At 42.0% G+C, this 19806-nt stretch overlaps 1 protein-coding gene across 1 annotated transcript; it reads left to right on the top strand.

The window, feature by feature from the left end:
- The first annotated feature begins 285 nt into the window (after window positions 1-285).
- On the top strand, window positions 286-19532 carry CD101 (CD101 molecule). Its single transcript, XM_044442232.1, has 9 exons — window positions 286-352; window positions 1897-2280; window positions 2747-3163; window positions 6010-6399; window positions 8183-8563; window positions 9999-10406; window positions 14209-14622; window positions 17110-17505; window positions 18876-19532. The coding sequence occupies exons 1-9, from the start codon at window positions 307-309 to the stop codon at window positions 19142-19144; spliced, it is 3105 nt and encodes a 1034-aa protein (XP_044298167.1). The 5' UTR covers window positions 286-306; the 3' UTR covers window positions 19145-19532.
- Window positions 19533-19806: the final 274 nt, after the last annotated feature.

The raw sequence follows: 19806 nt of genomic DNA, 5'->3' as shown, positions 1-19806 counted from the left end.
TTATTAACTACTGAGTGGGGTATCTAAGACAGCAAGTCTTTACCTTCTCACCTGGGACTAACTAAGTGGGACTTACTTCTGAGTAGACTGACACAGTGCTGCATTGTAATTTGTCCTTGGCTTCTTGTGTGTGCATCTGAGAAACAGTGTTTCTTCAGTGCCTCTTCTATGAAACACCAAAACCACAAAAGAGGTGACAGACAGCTTCCTCCCTGAGAATTAGCTAAGACTGGCTGCTGGAGCTCAGCTTAGAGGAAAGATATTTGCTGCTTCCAAAGGAAAGCAGTTTGTTAGTTTGTTTGAGTAATGGGATCCCCACAGTGCCTGTCCATTGTGCTGCTCCTCCTGTTCGGTGAGTTTCCTAAAATGCGTTTATCCTTCATAAGACTATAAGGACTACATGGGTCAGACCAACCAGAGTCCATTGCAACCATCTGGTCTTCTGCAGTGGCTTACCAGGTGACTTCTGGTGCAGTTGTGTATAGGCCTATTCTCCACGGGTTCTTTTTCACTTCTGGTTAGTGATGAGTTACATAGCATCTGAAGATTAGATCTTTGAAGTGGGCAGAGTTAAAGAAAGCTAATTCTGTTTATTGTTAAGGTGCCACAAGACTCCCATGCTTTTGCTGCAAAGCATTAACATGGTTAGCCCTCTGGAATAACTTATTGTATCGTTTTGCTGCCTGCACGGTCTCAGTCTACAGCCGCTTGTGTGTTTTATGTGGAACATCAGGGTCATACCATCCTTTTCACTTTGTGCTGATAGTTGCTCTTGCGGCTTTTCCCTCTTTAATTCAATAGAGGAAGTCTTACATTTTTTCCTGACATTGCTTTGCTGGGGGGAGGGGGGAATGCTTAAAGGCTTAAATAGTGTGCAGTCATATTTGAATTCATGGTTTTCAAGTTTTGATTGATTCCCCCCCCCCGTCTTGTAGAGTTTTATCAACAGAAATCTAATCACTGATTTTTTCCCCTTTGTGAGCAGCCCATACTTCCATTGTTACTCAGCTTCCTTGCAAATAAATCTAGTTTTGATGTTGTTATCTTAAGTGCTAAGGAGAGGAAATGCTACTACACTTGTGTTATGTGTGAATCTCTGGCTGAAATATGTACCTACAAATTGTGAATTCAGAAGTTCATTCTTCCTGACAATTAACATTCACAAAATCAGTCTGGGGGATTAAAGTACTGAGCCAGTTACATCTAAAGTATTCATCTCTCATAATAAGACCACAGTGCCCAGTTTTAATTAAGTCACTGCTGATATACATATAGTTTTAACTTTAATAAAAATAAGTGTTTTATTAATTCTTATTATTGGTTGTATATGATAACATCAGATTTTATAAGCTCAGTTTGGTCAACCTTACAAAAATAAAATAGGTCTACCACAGTGAACTATAAAAAGCTGGAAGGTGCAAGTTAAAATAAATGTACAGCAATAAAAGGCAAGATTAGACAAAATTCTAAAATTCAGCTTCCCGTATTAGTGAATTCTGCTGTTTTTTAAAATGTCAAAGAATCTCCAATTTTGAATTTCACACATTATTGTTGCCTTATTGTAGTTTGTTCAAAACACAAACTTTTGCAATCTGCTCTCTTGGTCCTTGCTCCAAAGCAAAGTTCTAGAAGAACTTGCTATATCATGCTTGGGGAGGCTGATGACTTTCGTGTCAGTGGGGCACCTTCTCCATTGCAACTTTTATTTTGAGTACTATAGGAACTTTTCATGCTGCTCCATGATATAGAGTGAACCTCCAGTGAACCTGACTGGGGTGGAGTTCAGCACCTAAGAGCTGCAATGGAGTAGGATGTCCATGAATGTAGAAGACACCAGCCTCCCCTGGTTATAACTAGGTTGATTAACCCTTCTGCTATTTTATGGTTTGCACACAGATCTCTGTGCAGGGAAGAGGATGGTGTCCATTCAGAAGGGACGACTTTACAGAGCAAGAGGCTACCACATCACCATCTGGTGTAATGTCACTGGCTACCAAGAACCGCAAGAGCAGAATTTCCAGTGGTCTATTTACCTCCCATCTGCCCCACAAAGAGAACTGCATATTATCAGCACTAATGATGTCGATTTTACTTATGCTGCCTACTCCCAGCGTGTTGAAAGAAGGGAAATCTACATAGAAAGGCTCCAAGGGGATTCTGTTCTTCTGCACATCACGGACCTCAAGGACAAGGATGCTGGGATGTACGAATGTCACACACCCAACACACACCCAGATGATGAGTACCTTGGAACTTACAGTGCCAAAATGAATCTCTCAGGTGTGCAAAAGAACATCTTGTCCATTCCAACATTATTTATATATGCAACCCCTCATTATTCTCAGAAGCAACACTGTGAGGCAGGTTAGGTGAGGACAAGCTTCACAGAAGAAGGGAACTTGAATGTGCAACTTTCTGACCCAAGCCCCACATTCTTCCCGCCCACCACAAAATGCTGGCAAACCACAATTGTTCTTTGGAGCTATTATATGGCTCCTTATATAAAATAATCCCTTTCCTGTTAAATAAATCCTACCTCTTTGTCTTGCCCCCATTCTGTTCAGTTGCCCACTGGTTATTTTCCCAATCTCTTTTCTGAAATCCCCACATACCTTGTTAGGGGCCTGACTTCCTTTACCCTCATTCATCTCATGCACCACTGAACCCAGGCCCCATAGTTCCCTCCCCAACAAGGGTTTGCTGACAGGGGAAATGAGGTTATATGGATATATTTCTTTTGTTTCAGTAATTCCAGACATGCTCTCTGCCACTATGAAAAGTCAGGCAATCCTCCGAAATCAAGGGGAGGCGGTGCAACTCGTTTGTGAAGTATCAACAGGAACAGCCCAGCACACCCACCTCTCAGTTGCCTGGTACCTTCTTCAAGAAGGAGGTGGTGGACAACCCCAGAAGATCATTTCCTTGTCCAGAGAGTTTGTCTTACTTCCAGGCTCTTCCTTTGCTCAGCGGTTTTCCTCAGGAGACATCAGGCTAGACAAAATTGGGGGCAATGCATATAAACTGTCCATTACCAAACTGCAGTCCTCAGACCAGGGGGAAGTGTATTGCGAAGCAGTGGAGTGGATTCAAGATCCAGATGAAACTTGGAAAGATATTGCCCGAAAACAGACAGACAAGACTTCACTGACAATCAGAAGCATGGGTAAGATCTGTATCTCCTAGTGGGTATGCAGCTGTCTTTTTAAAAGAGGGTAGCAGCTTGATGTGAGCCTGTGGGAGAATGTACTTGGGTGCATTTTCTGCAAAGTACTTAAAATTGACTTGATCCTCCATTTTATTCCAAATCTTCTAACACAGCTCTGGCAAGTTCAGGGGTTTTAACATGTGGGTAAAGTTAATTTAATTTACAGCTGAAGACCTCTGTGTACCCAGCTGTAGTGCTAAAAAGTAACCTTATGTATAAATGAATCCATTCTCTTCATGCACCAGGCGATTAACTCATCTCTACACAATCAACTACTCTGTGAGAAAAAAGCATTAAAAGAAGAGGGTTTTGTCTTTTTTAGAAAATGTGTTGCTTGAAGGCATGCCATAACAGATTCATGAAACCTGTGGAAGAATGAAACAGAAACACAACTTATACGCAAGCAGAGAGGAGCCATCTTCTGTGTCAGTTGAAGGTGCAAGTACATGGGGACACTGCAGCATAAACCAAGAGATGACTGAAGGCCTGCAGGGCTGAACATGTGTGTGCGCGCGCGCGTGCACGCACACACACACACAGAAACTGCAGGCTCACTTCTTTCACTGCTGCATTTGCTACAGCTGTGCTGGTACTGGCAAGGTCCTCCTGCAGTTTTAGTGTGATTCTGTTCCTGGGAATGAGCAGAAGACTGGCTGATTTGGCTTTGGCTCCTTGAATTCCAGTGGTGGCTAGTTTTGCTTCACTTCGACAATGGTGTGCCTATGGATCATGGAAATCACATTGAGCCTCTTCCCACTGAAAAAGAGACCCAGGTTCTCCATAGCAGGGTCCCTGCCAAAGCAGATTACACAGCACGTAACACAGCTGTGTATCATAAGGGTGTGGGAGAGAAATACAAATGCCAGTTCTCATCTGGTGTTGGCCTGAGTGCCAAGTTCCCTGTGTTACTGCCTCATTATAGTGAGACACAAGATCAGTGCATCCAGCTCCTGCGTCCAAAATTCTAGGATAGATCAGACTTCTCCAGTCTCCAGATGTTTTGGACTGCAACTCCCATCAGTCCCCACCTGCATCACAGGGATGATGGACATTGAAGTCCAAAGCAACTGGAGCGTGACACTTTGAGGGAAGTTAGAGTGTATCAGTGCACATAACATTCATTTGAAATCTAAGTACTTCTTCACTCAGTTCCTCCTTAGTCTCAGTGTGTTCAGTTATGATCTGTTGAGCTCCGTTGTGGTGATGGGCATTGCAAAAATGCATTTCTTCGTCACCAGGGACCTGCAACCTAAATTAAGCAGTGCACACTTCAGAAGCCCTGTGCACACAATCTCAAGAGGAGACATGCTTTTTTAACCCTGCTTCCCAGTCAAAACTACACAGTTTAATGATTCACATGGCTCATGCAAGAGATTCAGCAAATATTTGTGAATGGCAAACGTTTGCTCGTGATTTCTGCTCTGCATTATTTATGAGCCAGCATTCATGGTCTTGGATAATTTATGTGCAGTAAGCAATTAGACAGCTCTCTCTAAGATTAGCTTCCGTGTCTAGGTCTTTCAGTGCATGGAGAAGACTCTCTGAAATTCCATGGTTATATGGGAGGAACACTTTCCCTTTCTTCTGAGACACTGAATACTCACACTTTCAGTGGGGAAATAACTAAGAAATCTACCCTTTCTTTTTTGTCTTAAATAGTTATGGTCTATTTCCAAAGAATGAAAGGAAGTATCAGCTTACTGCCTCATCAATGAATGCTGTAGAAATTTAGATAGGATTGATTCACCTGTTTTCCCCACATCTGCTTTTTTAAAGAATTAAAAAGCAAATTATTAATAGAATCTGTTCATGCAGGCATCCATTCATTACTTTCAGCTGTCCATGCCACAGACAAACCAAAAAGATGAAATACATTAGGATATGGGTGCAAGGTTGGACCCTCCAACACCACATCCACAAAATACGTGGAAGATTAATCACATTCAAACAAAGCTGCCAAGCCGGCTGCATTTATTAACCAGGTAAGCAGCAGTGCAGAAGCAAATTTTGAAGCACAGGTGTTCCTTATGACAGTCCCAGCAGCTGCTCCTCCAAAGAACGTAAAAAAAAGTAAAAGTAAAGCAGCTGCATGGATCCATATAGCAGTTTCCGACCATCAGGAGTAGGTCTTTGTGAAGTGAATAAGTCTTGCTTATTCAAGGTATTCCAAGGGTCTTGACACTGCTACAAGCACACCATTGCTGAAGACATTCATTTCCTCCCAGTTACTGTATGGATTGTGAGGAAACAGGGAAATCTGAGGGGTGGGTGGCTTGGCAGATGATGTCAGTGTCTCTGCTCATTAAAAAAAGTGCCAGGATTTTGTTTTGTCCCTTTGTACCCTGCCTGTTACACCACATCAAGTAGGGTAATAGAAAAGGCAAATGCAAAAAGCACACACAGAGCTGCTGCTGCAAATGTATCCTCTCCAAACTGGAATGGTGAGGTCAGCTTTTCCCAAGCAAGAGCCCTTCAGGTTTGTGGTCCCATTATCTTGGATGGCTCTAGTGTGGGAGAGCCCACAATCTCCCTAGGTAAGTTGTGTTGGTTTCCGAAGAAGGCCAAGGGGAAGGTCGATGGTTCCAAAGAAGTACTATGAATGAAGAGAGGTGCAGGGTTTTTGAAATACAATATTTTATTCCTGTGCAGCACCACCCCCTTCTACATCAAGCAGAAAATGTTTGCCAGTGAACTTCTGCCAGAGTCCTACCATAGAAAATACCTCTAATTCCAATGGAGTTACTGGCTGAAAAGCAGAACTGAGCTTGTGTACAAAGGATGCCTGTTCATTTGTATTTTCACAGATAAAAACGTTTATGTGAATATCTCTGTTGCTGAGAGCTCTCTTCTGGAAGGAGAAGCCTTGCAGATCAATTGCTCCATCCAAGCTCAGAACGCTCAACGCCGACAGTTCCAGATGGTTTGGCACCAGCATGGTAGGGTGGTGGCTAGCGCCGATCAGTATGGGGCCTTGTCCTTTCAAAGCAACAGTGAAGCACGATTCAGTGCAGGAAATCTCCTAGTGATGAAGCAGAGCAATGACAAGTACATCCTCAGAATAAGGCAAGTGGAGCTGAAGGACGAAGGCACATATCACTGCAAGGTTTCTGAAATGGAGGAGACTCCCACAGGTTCTTTCACCATCACAGAACAGAGATTGTCCCTGGGCATCGATGTAAACGTGAAGCCTAGAGGTCAGTTAAGAGAAACACTTTTCTTCTTGACATAATATAGAAAAAAGCCTGGGCCAGGATTCACCAATATTGCTATCAATTGCTAAACTGAATCCCATTCCTATCTGAACCTAATCTCAGTTGTCTTTTGACATCAGTTCCTGATTTTCTAATGGAGTTCTGTATTCGAAAATGCATATAAAATGTTAAGGGGAATTGCTTGCAGGAAATATGTGTGGATTAGGAAAATGCACATAAAGTGTGTATATGGGTGCAAAAAATGATAGGAATTTCCATATGCAATCATAAAGGACAAACATTCTCAATGTTCAGGATGAACTGAGTTTCAGACTGGAGAATTTCACAAAGTTTTAGATGATTTAAAGATTGTAAATATGGAAAAACAAGAGGAGAACATGGCTGGCTGGAACACTGAACGGGAACACTCTAACCTGAAATTAGATGCCTCCTCTGATTTCTGGAGGAGAAGTCAGGTGCCTGGGAAGGCATATAAAGAGTGGTGTCTGTAATGGCATAGAGAGGTTGTCCCCTGTAGTACTGATTAATTCTAGAAAAACTCTCTGTTTCAATCGATACCCTTCTGGGCAGAGAAGAGGTGGTCCACTTGGAGCACCTCTGATGTGATGCAGCATTGCAGGTTATCCATATCTCTGCTCCCACTTAAAGGGCATGGGGAGTTGTATTCTTCATATGGAAAAGAGATGCAGAAGAAGAAGAGGAAGCCTAGGCCTTCCTTACCATGCTGTTTTTTTTCTCCCTGCTCAGAAAGGGGGTAAAAAGGCAGAGGACGGTTAGTTCATCTGTTTGTTCTTACTCAACAAGGTGCAGGTATAGATTTCTAGTTTATCTTATATAAGCTCCATGGTGCAAAATGGGCAAGGCACTCCTGTTAACAATTCCCTTCATGTTATTTCATCCTGGAACTTTGCAGACACTCAGGGAAAATCCAGTTGCTGGTTAAAACAAAACAAAACAACAAATGAACCACTCTTCCAAAAATGGTCTGCCCCTTTCTGATTTCTTCTGGTCTTGTTTCATTTATGCTCTCCTTTATTCTTACCTTATTTTCATTGTGGAAAGGCAACAGAGAGCATTGAAAATGATTTAGGAAGACATCACTTCCTACAGTGTAATAAAGACATTTTCTACTATTGCCTGTGGTCAAACAAGTTTGGCAGCTTTTTGAAGAGAATCAACTTCCTGTTTATCAGAGACTCTGGGAGGAATATACCCACCAGGATGCCTGGATTCCAACATGCTACTACTCTCCCAAGAATGATGTTGAGGTTTGCCTCTGTGCTCCTCCTAGGATGCTTGTAATACTCTGATTTCAGAGTCATGGGCATCTCCTTTTCTTTTAAATGCAAGAAGCTGGAATCCCATTACCTTCAACTCCATGAACTTTTCTGCTGCAAGATAGGTTTGCAAACTTCACTGTCCACCGATCAAGTCTTCCTCTCCTTCATTGAAAATGTCTGTTTATAAAATATTGCTATATGACATTTAGGCTCTAAACAGAATTCTCTGTACTGTTTGCAACAAGAGAATGTCAAAAAGAACAATCACAGACAAATGTATACAAACAAAGCAATACAATTAAAACACTGTACAAACCTGGAGAACAAAAGTATCAGCTTTCTGCTTAAACAAAAAGACAATGTAACTTTCCTTTAAAGTGAGTTTTATAACCAGGGAGGCAAAATTCAAGTCTTTTCTGCTCCTTCCACTCTTTCTTCCTTTAATTCACAATTTACCCTTGTGATTCTTTATCTGTTGGTCACAGAAAGTCGCTTGCAATTATTTGCATGGGTCAACAAGGAACAAATCACGGAAGGAGAAACTTTGACTTTCCATTGTAATGGGAGTGTGACTGAAAATTCGCTCTCTGTAAACTGGTGGCATATCCAGAAGGATGGAGACCCTCAGATGCTCATCGCCAGCATGAATGAAGAGGGCAAGATCAAGATAGGCACGTCCTACATGGAGCGCAGTGCTCGTGGTGAGATCAGACTGGAGAAAACAGACTCTTCTGTGTTTACCTTGATGATCTACAATACTTATGCCACAAATGATACAGGGCTTTATCACTGTGAAGTGACAGAATGGTGGAAGGGCAAGAGCTGGAGACACATTCGGGAAATATCAACAAAAGTTGTACCGTTGGGTAAGCTGATCCTTTCCCTTTTCCCTGTCATATATTTACACCTATTTTGTCTAGTTATCCTGGTTGTGTGCGATGCACACCTTGCACTCTTTGCTTCTTGCCCCAAGATATAGCATTTTTGCAGGGTGGGGGACTAGAGCTCAGTGGTAGAGGGCATGCGTTCCAGGCAGAAATCCCACTTTCAAAAGCTGGCATTACCAGTAAAAAAAGATCAGCTAGATGATGTGAAAGACCTCTGCCCAAGAGCCGCTGCCAGCAGGGGAGTCAATACCACATTAGAGAAACCAGCTGGCATAAGGTCAGTAGTATTTCTGTTTTATTTGTTCATTTGTTTTGTCTAACTAGCTGTAACGCTGCCTCTGAAGATACTTGTATGCTGCTCAAAGTGCTCTGAGACTAGCCAAAGCTAATTTTGCAACACAAAGAATGTGCTACAGATGTGTATATAGTGTGCTCCTGGTACATCATTCCTGTATTCTTGGATGCACTCCAGCTGAACTGGGTTATTTCTGGATGGGCCCAGGGCAATATTTTTGTGATTTTGGCTCAGGTGACTTGGAAACAATCCAGGTCAGCAAGCATCTTTTCACAAGACTGGCGCTGATATGACAGAGAACAGTGTGGTTCCATGACATATGTCCCCACAGGTCTTGGGTTTCTAGCGAAGCAGAACTTCCCCAGCTTGGTGTGCTATATATGTTGGAGTACTAGGGGAAGTTAGGAGTTGCAGTCTGACACATCTGGGCGGGGGGGGGGCAGCAGGCTGGGAATGAGTCCTGTAGAGTTAGCACATGTACCCAAGGAAATGTAGCAACCCTCCAGTTAACATGGACTCCAGAGAAAGGACTGTTTTGGTAAAACTGAACTTCTACAGAATTAATAGGAAGGATGTACTGAACAGTTAGCATATAAAAAATATTTATTTATATCCCACCTGTTTTTGCTAGGACCCAAGAAAATAATCCTCCTCCTCTTCTTCCTGCTCCTCCTCTGCATTTTATTCTCACAATAATTCTGTGAAGTAAGAGTAGGTAACTAGCCCAAGGTCACTTGGTGAACTTCATCACTGAGTGGGGTCTAAAACCAAGATCTCCTGAGTCCCCGTCCATCTTGCTAAGCACTGTATCACCCTGGCTCTCAGGTCAGATCCTTGGCTTAGATGTACTTAGGAATGGTCCCCTCAAATAAGTGGGACATAAGACAGTGACTTAAGTCACACCAATTTCAATGTATGATTGAATCTGAATCTAAGTAAAAATAAATGCACGCATTCATTTACTTGAAATATATCTTTTAAATAACACTTTGTATTTCAATAAAAAAGGAAGTGGGCAAAACTTAATACACATGAAGATTGTGATATCGTGAGAAATGTATTGACAAGCTTTCTCTGCTGTCGATGTATTAGTGCCAATGATTTTCTCTTGATTAACAGGGTTGAATATGAAGGCAGCATTGATCACCAGGGTTCCAAATGTAAAACTACATGAGGATTTTGAATTGTTCTGCCTGGTATCTGCTATTGACAAGAAAGTGCCATGGTCCATCACCTGGCAATTCCAGTCCAGTTCAACGCTAGGTGGCTACCAGCAAGTGGTCACAGTCACTGCAGGAGGCACAATTCTATGGGGCTCAGCCCATTTACACTTCCAGAAGAAAACAAGGATTGCCAAACACTCCTCTGCATCCCAGCTCCTAATCCACAGAGCCACAGGGCAGGATGCAGGGCTGTATAAATGTGAAGTAGAAATCTGGAGAAACACAGGGCAAGCAGGAGATCCAGCTATGGCAGCAGCTGCTGTGGTTTCCTCTAATCCTGTTGAGATAATGCTCACCAAACCAGGTAGGTGCTGGGGCCATCCCTCTTTTGCTCCGCCTCTCCTTCTGCAGGTAGAAGACAATGAGCTAACTATGAGCACCTGACTATAAACTTAGATGTGCTTCCTGCCAGATATCTACATGAACACTAGGTATGAGGTGATTATGGCAGAGAGCCAGGCTACACGAAGGATCCATCACATCTGATATGTTTATCCTGTGGCCACCTGCTGTCTGCCCACCCATATGTAGAATATGAGTACACCTCTTGCTCATATGTACATAGGAACAGCATCTCCAGTGCTGGAGATAGCATATAGCCTTCAATGACTGGTAGTCATTGACAGAGTTATCTTCCATGAAGTTGTCAGTGTGCCTTATTTATATATTTATTTGGTTGCTTAGGCGATCACAGCTCCATCGCTGTCTCCAGTTTCCACTCTCACAGCATTAAAGTATACATGGACTCTGTTGAAAAACAGCCATGGCAGATGTCATCTCACCCCTTTCTCTTTCCAGCAGCTCCTTGAAGTCTTTTATTTGAGCAAGAGAATTTTTGTGATGCAGGGTGTTTCATAAGAAGGTTGTTCCCAAGTTGTATCAAAGTAATGTTCCCTCCAGTTTGTGGGAGCAGCTCTTGCCCATGCAAAGAGATGATTCTAAGCTGAAGATTCTCTCTTCCCTTTCTTTTCCAAAAGGCTTGACTCCATCCTCAGGGAGGTTTGTGCTGCTTGTGGGCCAACGGCTGGACATTACGTAATTGCTCCATGCTGGCTCAATGAGTTAATCAATTCACACCTGTCCTCCTCAGGCTCTCCCTGTTAAACAGTGTCTCCCCTTGAAGCCAAGGCAATTTGGTTCTCAGCAGCTGTCTGACAAATCTCACTTGTTAATCTTAGCATTTCCATGCCACATTCCAAACTTTCTTAGTCTGTACTTTTAAACTGGAAATGGTGTGTTTTGAGATAAAAGAGATACATTTGCATTAGGTATGGGTCGAAATCTGAAGGGACACTGCTTTTCCTATTACAGTATTCTGCGCATATATTTAATTTAACCTTAATTCACTTCCCATCCCTGCAAAAGTGATATCGCACTGCAAATGTGCAAGCAGTGTTATACCAAACAGAATAATACCAGGTTGGTCTCTTTAGGATGCATGAATGGCTAAGTGCTAATGGCAAAAGGAACACAGCACAAATGTGTTATTGCCGTTGCAGCCTTCTTTTAAAAAAAATTGGGGTTCTGCTTCCCAAGAATAAGTAATTACCAAACATGGTGGGAGAAATTGAGAGTTACTCACAGTGCATCTGACTAACCTGCGAAAACGAGAAAATGTTCTTGGTATTTCAAAAATGACTCATATTTGGGTTTAGCAGCCACTGTGGGTCAACAATGGTTTTTGCACAGATGCACATTGGCAGTCTGTGCATATAATTTGAAGCAGCTGCTGGGTTCTTTTGCATACTTGACTTGTGCTGCAGAGAGGAGAGACTGCACTGTCAGCAGCCTGGTTCAAAGAAAGAGAGGAAACTTGGAGATTGTGCTCAGTTAATTAAATTGAAGTGGCTTTTGATTTCTCCTTTCATGTCATCTCTCTTTAGCAAGGCCACCGTGGGTGACAGAAAACTTAAAAGCAATAACTTCGAGGATATTTTTTTTAAAGAAAGAGAGAGGGATTAACTTTGGAAAGACTGTAGCAGCTTTTGTAATGGACATCTTCTGATGGCAATCAGATACACCGTGCTGGAATATAATGCAAATGAAGGCAACAAGATGGTGCAGGCTTTCCCAAGTGACTGGATACCATTACAACCTTTTATCTGGGTCTGAATATTTGCAGAACACCTGACTGCAATGAAAAGACAGGCTACTGCCTCCATCTTGGTACCTAAATGGCCAGCAGTTTATTGACCCACAACCACCTGTGACCTTTGGGAATGCAGTATCATAAAACAATCCTTCCCAATCTGGTGCCCTCCAGATGTTTTGGACATCAGTTCTCAACCCCTGACTGTTGCCCATGTTGTCTGGGAATGATGCAAATTATATTCCAAAATACTGGAAAGCACCAGACTGGGAGAAAGACTGTTGTAACTTCTCTTCACTGCTCATCTCAAATGTAGCAACTTGTGAAAAGCTGGCATTTGTCCTTTCTATTTAATGCACAGAGGTTAACAGCCAAATGCCATTCTTCCATACCCTTTCAGGCTATTTCAACTTGGCAACTATGTAGGGAAAGTTAATTGAAAACCTGGGCATGCGAGGAAGGAGACATAGGCAGAGAGAGAAACAGATGATCTGGATGAGAAAAGGTCACTGAGGGAGAGGAAGGGAGAGAGCATTTCAGAGAATGCTCAATTATCTTCCAGATTTCAGGATATCTTCCTCTCCATCCTGTCCCATATAGATGATGACATTTTTGAATCCTAGCTTAGCCAAAGTTGCTATCTCTGGTTTGGTTACATTGAACAGGAGAATATAACTGTCTAACTTCTTTGTGAATTGGATTTTTGGATGAGCCTTTAGTGTTACTGCCAAAGGTTTAAGAATGGGGTACATTAAGTACTGTTCCCCCCAAGTACTCTGGGGAGCGGTAGTTTGTATGCATGTGTAGCAAATTAGATGACCTAGTTCAGAACTATCTAGCAAAGTGCGGCAAATTAATGTATAGTGGATATTGCATTCATTCTTTGGAATCCCAAAACCCAATAAGGATTTCTTTCTACAAAATCACTTTTAATGAATTACAGTCTTTATTTAGCACAGTTTGAACAAAGATGTTTGGCATACAGATTGTTCAAAAAATCAGAGGCAGGGCAAAAATTGGTTTGTTTTGTCCCCCCCCCCATCCCCACAATTTAAAATTAAATCTAATCCTATATGGGTCTTTTGATCTCCCTGCCCCATTTATTGCAAGGAACTGCTAAGACATTTTGTCTTCTGCTGACTGCTCTGGGGCCAGAGAAAGGGGATGGATACAAAGGATTGCTAGTTAATTCTAGGATAATGTGTCCTAGAGGAGTTAATACAATAACTCTAGTTTTGCATACAAAGGACCATGAGAAGAAGGAGAATATATATTAGTACTGTTCCATGATCTTGTGCATCTCTTGCACAAGTGCTAGTGTGATCTTTTGTCCTTCTTCCACCCTATCCTGCCAGGATAAGTTATGGATTTACTGTGGGGTACACTCTGAAGCAAGTGTTTTAAAAATGATCTGTATTCATACCGATCTGTATGATCTGTAATATAAGCAGGTGTGGTTTGTTCCTTATACCTGGTACAACAATTTTAATATGTAGGAGATGAATGCCCAAAGAAGGCTATTGTAGGAGCAAAACTAAAGAAAAATAAGGTCATCTCCACACTGGCAAACTAGAGATAAATTTCTGATGGTCCAGTTGGTGTAGAATTAGACATGTGAAGAACTGTGGGGGAAAGTCTGGAAAAAATGGTGGTATGCAAGGAAACAGATCGAAAACACACAGACACACACACACACACACACACACACACACACAAACTTGCACCTCAGTCCTTCTTTGCTTGTCTGGTTTTTCAGAGATTTTTGGAATTTTTCAAATCAGGGCCTTTTCCCAGATTCCGCCCCCCCCCCCCCAAGCTTCACATATAGAATAAATGGGTGTCAATTTCTGACCAGAGAAATGTACTTGCCAAATGTTTTCTATGATCACCTGCCCTTTAGTCCCCCAAAACTTCCATTCTCAGATGTAGCTTTTGAAGTCACAGTCATTTTTTACCTGAGATTTTAATAAGGGCATGAGCACTATTAACTAATTGTTCTCTTGGCCTCTTAATATAGAAAGCAAACTAAGGATCCACATGGAGGAAAAGTCTCTGGAAATCTCTGGCAGTGAAGATACAGCAATTGATTGCAAAATCATGTCGTTGACCAAAGCAAATTCTCAGTTAGGAGTTTCCTGGTATTTTCTACCACTTTCTTCCATGGATGCATCTCCTCTTCTGATTATAAGGAGCAATTATAGTAATATATTGGGATATGGGGGAGCATTCAGTTCTCCCCATCAGAAATCCAGATTTCATAGCAAGAGGGTCTCCAGCCACCTGTACCAACTGCTTATTCTGTCAGTGGATTATGATGTCCAGGGTAAATACTACTGTGCAGTAGAAGAATGGATCATGTCAATGGATGGCAGCTGGCATAAGCTTGGAAAGGTGGAATCTGGAAAAACCACAGTGTATTTCAAGCTTTCAGGTAACCAGATATTTTATATTATGCCCACTTTTAAGTATTTAATAGCCCATTTTTCAGTATGAAAGTTCACAAAGTGGCATCTAATTACAAGATATCTAGATACTAACAGTATATTAAACTACATTGACCACAATAACACAACAATAGCTTTATCATATACAATTAAAATTAAAACACAAATCTAAAAAGATCTGGGAGATGATGATAAGTTATCATTTGCGCAAGAATGGCAAGAACAGGCAAGCACTTTTGGCCAGAGAGTTGCAAAGCAAGGAGCCGTCACAGAAGAGGCCATGTCTCTTGTTTCCACCTACTTGTGGGGGTGAGCAGTGTAGAAGGAACTCTGTTATAGATTGCTATACATGCAAGAAGAGGAAGCTCCTGAGAGCCAGTTCCATGTTATTTTTCATTAATCTTCAGCATTTATACCCTGCCCTTTAGCAAAAAGTTCCCTGAAGGAACTTACAAAAACATAGCATGACTGCCCTGCCCTTAGGACATACAAGGAATAAGAAAGGGAGCACACACTGTATAATTTAAAACAGTAAAAAGAAGGGGCCCATCAACAAAGCTTCCTCACTGTCAGAGCAATATAACAGTAGAACCAGGTGCCTAGAGAGGTGGTGGGTTCTCCCACACTAGAAACATTCAGAAAGAAACTGGACAGCCACCTGGGTGGGATGGTGTAACATGGTGTCCTGCAATAGCAGGGGGTTGGACTCAATGGCCTTCATGGCCCCTTCCAAGTCTACTATTCTATGATTCTATGAAATCACAAGGCAGTTGGTTAGAAAGTCTCCTGGAAGGAGGGAAGGAGGAAGTAGCACCAGATGGAGAAAGGAGCAGTGATGGCACAGCTTGCCAGGTGCTTCTTCCTCCTCCGCTCAAAGAAGAGTTAGATGAAGATGTTACATAGGACCATGTATCTGTTGGTTTGTTTTTTTAAACCTCCTCTCTCTGCATATTTTGGCTGCGGCTGGGTCCCACATGGTTACATTAGCATCAAACATAGACGGACACAGAAGTGCATGCTGTCTTCAATGTAATACGTAGTTTGACCAGGATACAATCAGGACTTAAGCCATTTAAAGCTTTATCTCTCGGTCCTAACACTTCCATAATTGTCTGAAAACATACGACCAAAGAAAAGCTGTTTTGATATATTTGGTTCATGGGATCCCAGTATATCATCCAGCTGTTGTAGGTCTGAACCAACTGTAGTTTCCAAAAAATTCAAATACAACCTCATGTCCAACACATTGCAGAAATCCAGACAGGATGTGAAAACTTCACAGAAAATTGTGCACTTTCCTGGGGCAGTTTTTAAAGGTGTCAAATGACACTTCGTTCCAAAGGGCTGCTTGGACACCATCGGAGGAACTGTCACTAACAGCACGGCAGCAAGATTGCAACATGTAGCACAGGGGTTTTGCCACTCTTTCCTGATGGGTCATCTAACCACTCTTCATAACCCGCAAAGGAATCAGTCAAGTAGCACCTGTGGGTTCTGGGTTCTGACAGCATTGCAACCCACTGTAGCAAGTTTTCAATGCATTTTCATGTTGCAGGAATCCACTGACACTGAATGATATTCTCTCTACTTAACTGCTTTAGCAAAAAGATCTGGAAATTTCCAGTAAAAACCCTGCATCTACCACATTACTGCAAGGTGAATGGAGACATTAGAAGTGAAAGGAGTTAGCCTGGTGTGTGCTTTGTGTGTCAAGTGTGTATTTTGCCTAGGATATTTTTCTCTCCCTCCCTCCCTCCCTCTTGGGGGTGGGGGAGACGGAGATTCTTCAAGCAGCATCAGCAAAGAAGCTGACAATCAAGGGGCAATTAATGCTGTAGTTCTGGACACACACATTCTGAACTGAATTTTCCAGGTGAAATCAAGGAGATAAACTTCCTGGCTAAAGTCTTTCTAGCATTGTGTTTACAGCCTACTGAAAACAGCCACAAATAATTCTAACCTTAAAGAGCACAGAATATGTGGTTTCAGAAGAAATTGTTTAAAATAATTCTGGTTTGCCGTAGGATTTTTAAATTACTATAGTCAACTCTTTTGCCTTTCCTAAGGCACTGCTAATAACAAATGTAATTTTAAATATTTTGGATAAGTACACTTCCCAGGCAAATGTGTATGCCTCCAACACACTGCACCTAAGCAGTTCTGCTCAGGAGTATAGCCCAGCCAGTTTTTGGAAGCTGAAGCCTGATGGCTCAATTTCCTCATTGTGTTAGTCTAAATGCTTTAAGGGTGTGAGTAACCTTTAAGAAAACACTGAGTCCCCAAAAACAATTCCTAAACAGGAACAAATAGCATCAATGGCCCTTTCAGTGGATAAGAGGTGGCCAGGACCAGCTATTTCCTACAAGTCCTGGATCATATCTTGGGGAATTGAGCACTTAATACCACCAAAGAGTAGTGAGTCTGTTAGATGTGAAATATTAATCCAAATCAAACCTTTTCATGTTTAATGCTAGAAAATAAGCTACACATTGAAGGAACAGGTCTCAACATTACTGCCACTGAAAAGGAAGATGTGACCCTGAAATGTACCTTGCGGAGTCCAATAGGATCCACTTCCTATTTCTCCATCATCTGGTTTAAAGTGTCAGGGCGTTCCAAGAATGAAACCCTGGTGAAAATTCAGAGCAATGGCATCACTGAGTATGGCAATGGGACCCTGGCCAGGAGAGTGCGCCCCCACTGCCCGTCTGCTGGTGACTTTCGCCTGACGCTGCAGAATGTGGAAAGGGTTGACGCTGGGCTGTTCTACTGCCAAGTGGATAAATGGCAAGCTGCCAACTGTAGCACTGCGCAGGTTCAGCATGCATCCAGTCGATCAGAGGGCAGCCATCTTACTGTGCTTCCTTCAGGTAACCTTCATTTGACTCCTGTGTGTTTGTCTCTTTCCTTTGCCTTAGTTCTAGTGTAAAGAGATCTTGACTGTGTCAAAAAGAAGCCAAACAAAATAACTTACTCACACTGGTGTCCCCAGTGCTGTGCAGGCATTTCTATTGGGTCATCATGCAATTGGTATGCTGCCCTGGCATGTCAGCACAACAGGTACATAAGTGTGGAACAATCGTCTGGTTACTTAACTACCCTTTGCACTGCTCTTTGGGGGAAGCAGATTCCAACAACTTGGCTAATGGGCACAAAAGCCTCACTTGAAAGGTCCAAAGTGGGCATTTTATGTTCAAAGTTCTCCTGTTGGCTCTTCTAAGAAGTATAGTCTGGAGAAAATCTCTGCTGGACTAAAACAAGGTGAACGGTTGTGGTAGCTTTCTGGCACAGAATATCATGGGCTGTAGAAAATGACAATATGCCTTTTATCTCTTTGATATATTTGCCTCTCTATATATTTACGGTGACAGGATCTGCAAAGTTATGCAGCTCTCCCTAGTGGCCTGATAGAGAAGGCAGCCCAAGATTCCTTACAAGTACTGGCAAAATGAGCAGCGGACTTGAGTGGAGGGTCGTGATCACGGAATCAAACCAGGATTGGAGAAAAAGAAGAGGAAATGAGCAGGAGCAGGGCTAGGATGCAGAAGGAGGACATAAATAGGTCTTAGTCTTATGCTGTGGTGTGTGTGTTTTAATTTCAGTTAGAACAGAAATAAACAGAAGGCAGGCAGGGGAGCTCTTCCCAGTGCTGAGCTGACAAAGAGAAAAGTGAGAACAAGTATACTAGCTATGGCCACTGCAAACATTAAAAAAAAACAAACCAGTAACTGGCTCATGTTAGAAGGCATATGTAAATAGCTAAAGAGGGACGATTATTTTCTGCAGCCGCTCTCAGTCTCTGCTGGTCCAAGTTCTACAATGTCAAAATGGCTAATGAAATACATTTTTCTTTTGAATCGGGGAGTGTGGTGATTTTTTAAAAATCTGTTACATAAAGGATGAGGAAACTAGAATTTTCTCATATGAATTTTAATGTCTGATTTGTGTTTCTTTATAGTCTTGCATAGCATCTACTTGCTTGGCCTGTGAAAATTGCAGAAAGGCATTCCGGGCAGATAAAGGCAAATTATCAAGTGGTGGAAAATTGTAGTACAGACACATCTCAGTCTGTGCTATCTATTATTCAGATGGCCTTAACAGTAAATGGTTCTGCTTGAAAGTACGCACATCAGCTAGTATAAAGATTGTTTAAATCTATGGTTAACACTGTATTTAATCTTCTAGCAAATTGTGTAGCCACAGGAAATAAGAAGCTATGTTTTGTTGTTTCGTTTTGCAGAATTAACTAATTCTACCCAGGTCTGCACATCTTCTTTGCTGTTCAACTTCATTCTAGTCTACCCGCTGGTTCTATTTTTTATCCTGATGGCTGTGTTCCTCTTGTATTCAAAAACTAAACATTTTTGGAAGGAAAAACTGAATCTGAAAAAGAACAAGACTTCTAGTGAAGAAACTGGAGAAGTGACAGCAATCCACTTGAAACACAGTAGTAGAAACAGTGTATCTGAAGAAGAAATCAATAGCCTCAAAAGCAATGAAATGGATTGAAAGAAAAATGGAGAGGAGATAGACTGGGTATGCTGCCTTGGGTTCCTGGCAAGAAGAGAAAGTGGGATTAAAATTGTAATGATCAAGAAAATAAAAATAAATCCAATAGTGTATGGCTTGCAAATTCAGCTGAGTGAGAGCTAGAATGCCTATAGCTTTCCCTCCGCTGGGAACTCCTGGAATACCGAAGTCACTGTTGCCTTCTTATCTCACCCCATGCATTCAGTAAGCTTTCTGGTTCTGGGATTGGCTTCTTTACAAGAATAAGGTTTCTTGTAAAGAAACAAGGAATCCCACACACACCTACTTAAAAGAAACTTCTCCTGACCTTTACTCATGTGTAACTGCATATAAGATTGTACATTAAATCTTCACAAGATTTATATTACTAGAGCGAATATGTTGTGTCCTCATTTATTACTTTGATTCAGTCAATGGTAAATAGGGTTATACCAAAATGAATGCAGACTGTGTAGAAGTTTTTTCTCACATGTTCACCGGTGTATGATGGGCACAGCGGTTCGGTGAATAGCCACACCCTGCCATTGCACAGACCACCCAAGCCTCCTGTGGACTGTGCATCCAACACAAATATCTGAAGAAGCAGATCTTGCGTGCATCCGCCTGCCTGCACAAAGGCTTCTGTACGACCAGTTATATTA

The sequence above is a fragment of the Varanus komodoensis genome, unplaced genomic scaffold (genome assembly GCF_004798865.1).
Source record: "Varanus komodoensis strain SLA01 unplaced genomic scaffold, ASM479886v1 scaffold4, whole genome shotgun sequence".
NCBI classification, from domain to species: Eukaryota; Metazoa; Chordata; class Lepidosauria; order Squamata; family Varanidae; genus Varanus; species Varanus komodoensis.
This window is presented reverse-complemented; position numbering and strand designations above follow the sequence as displayed.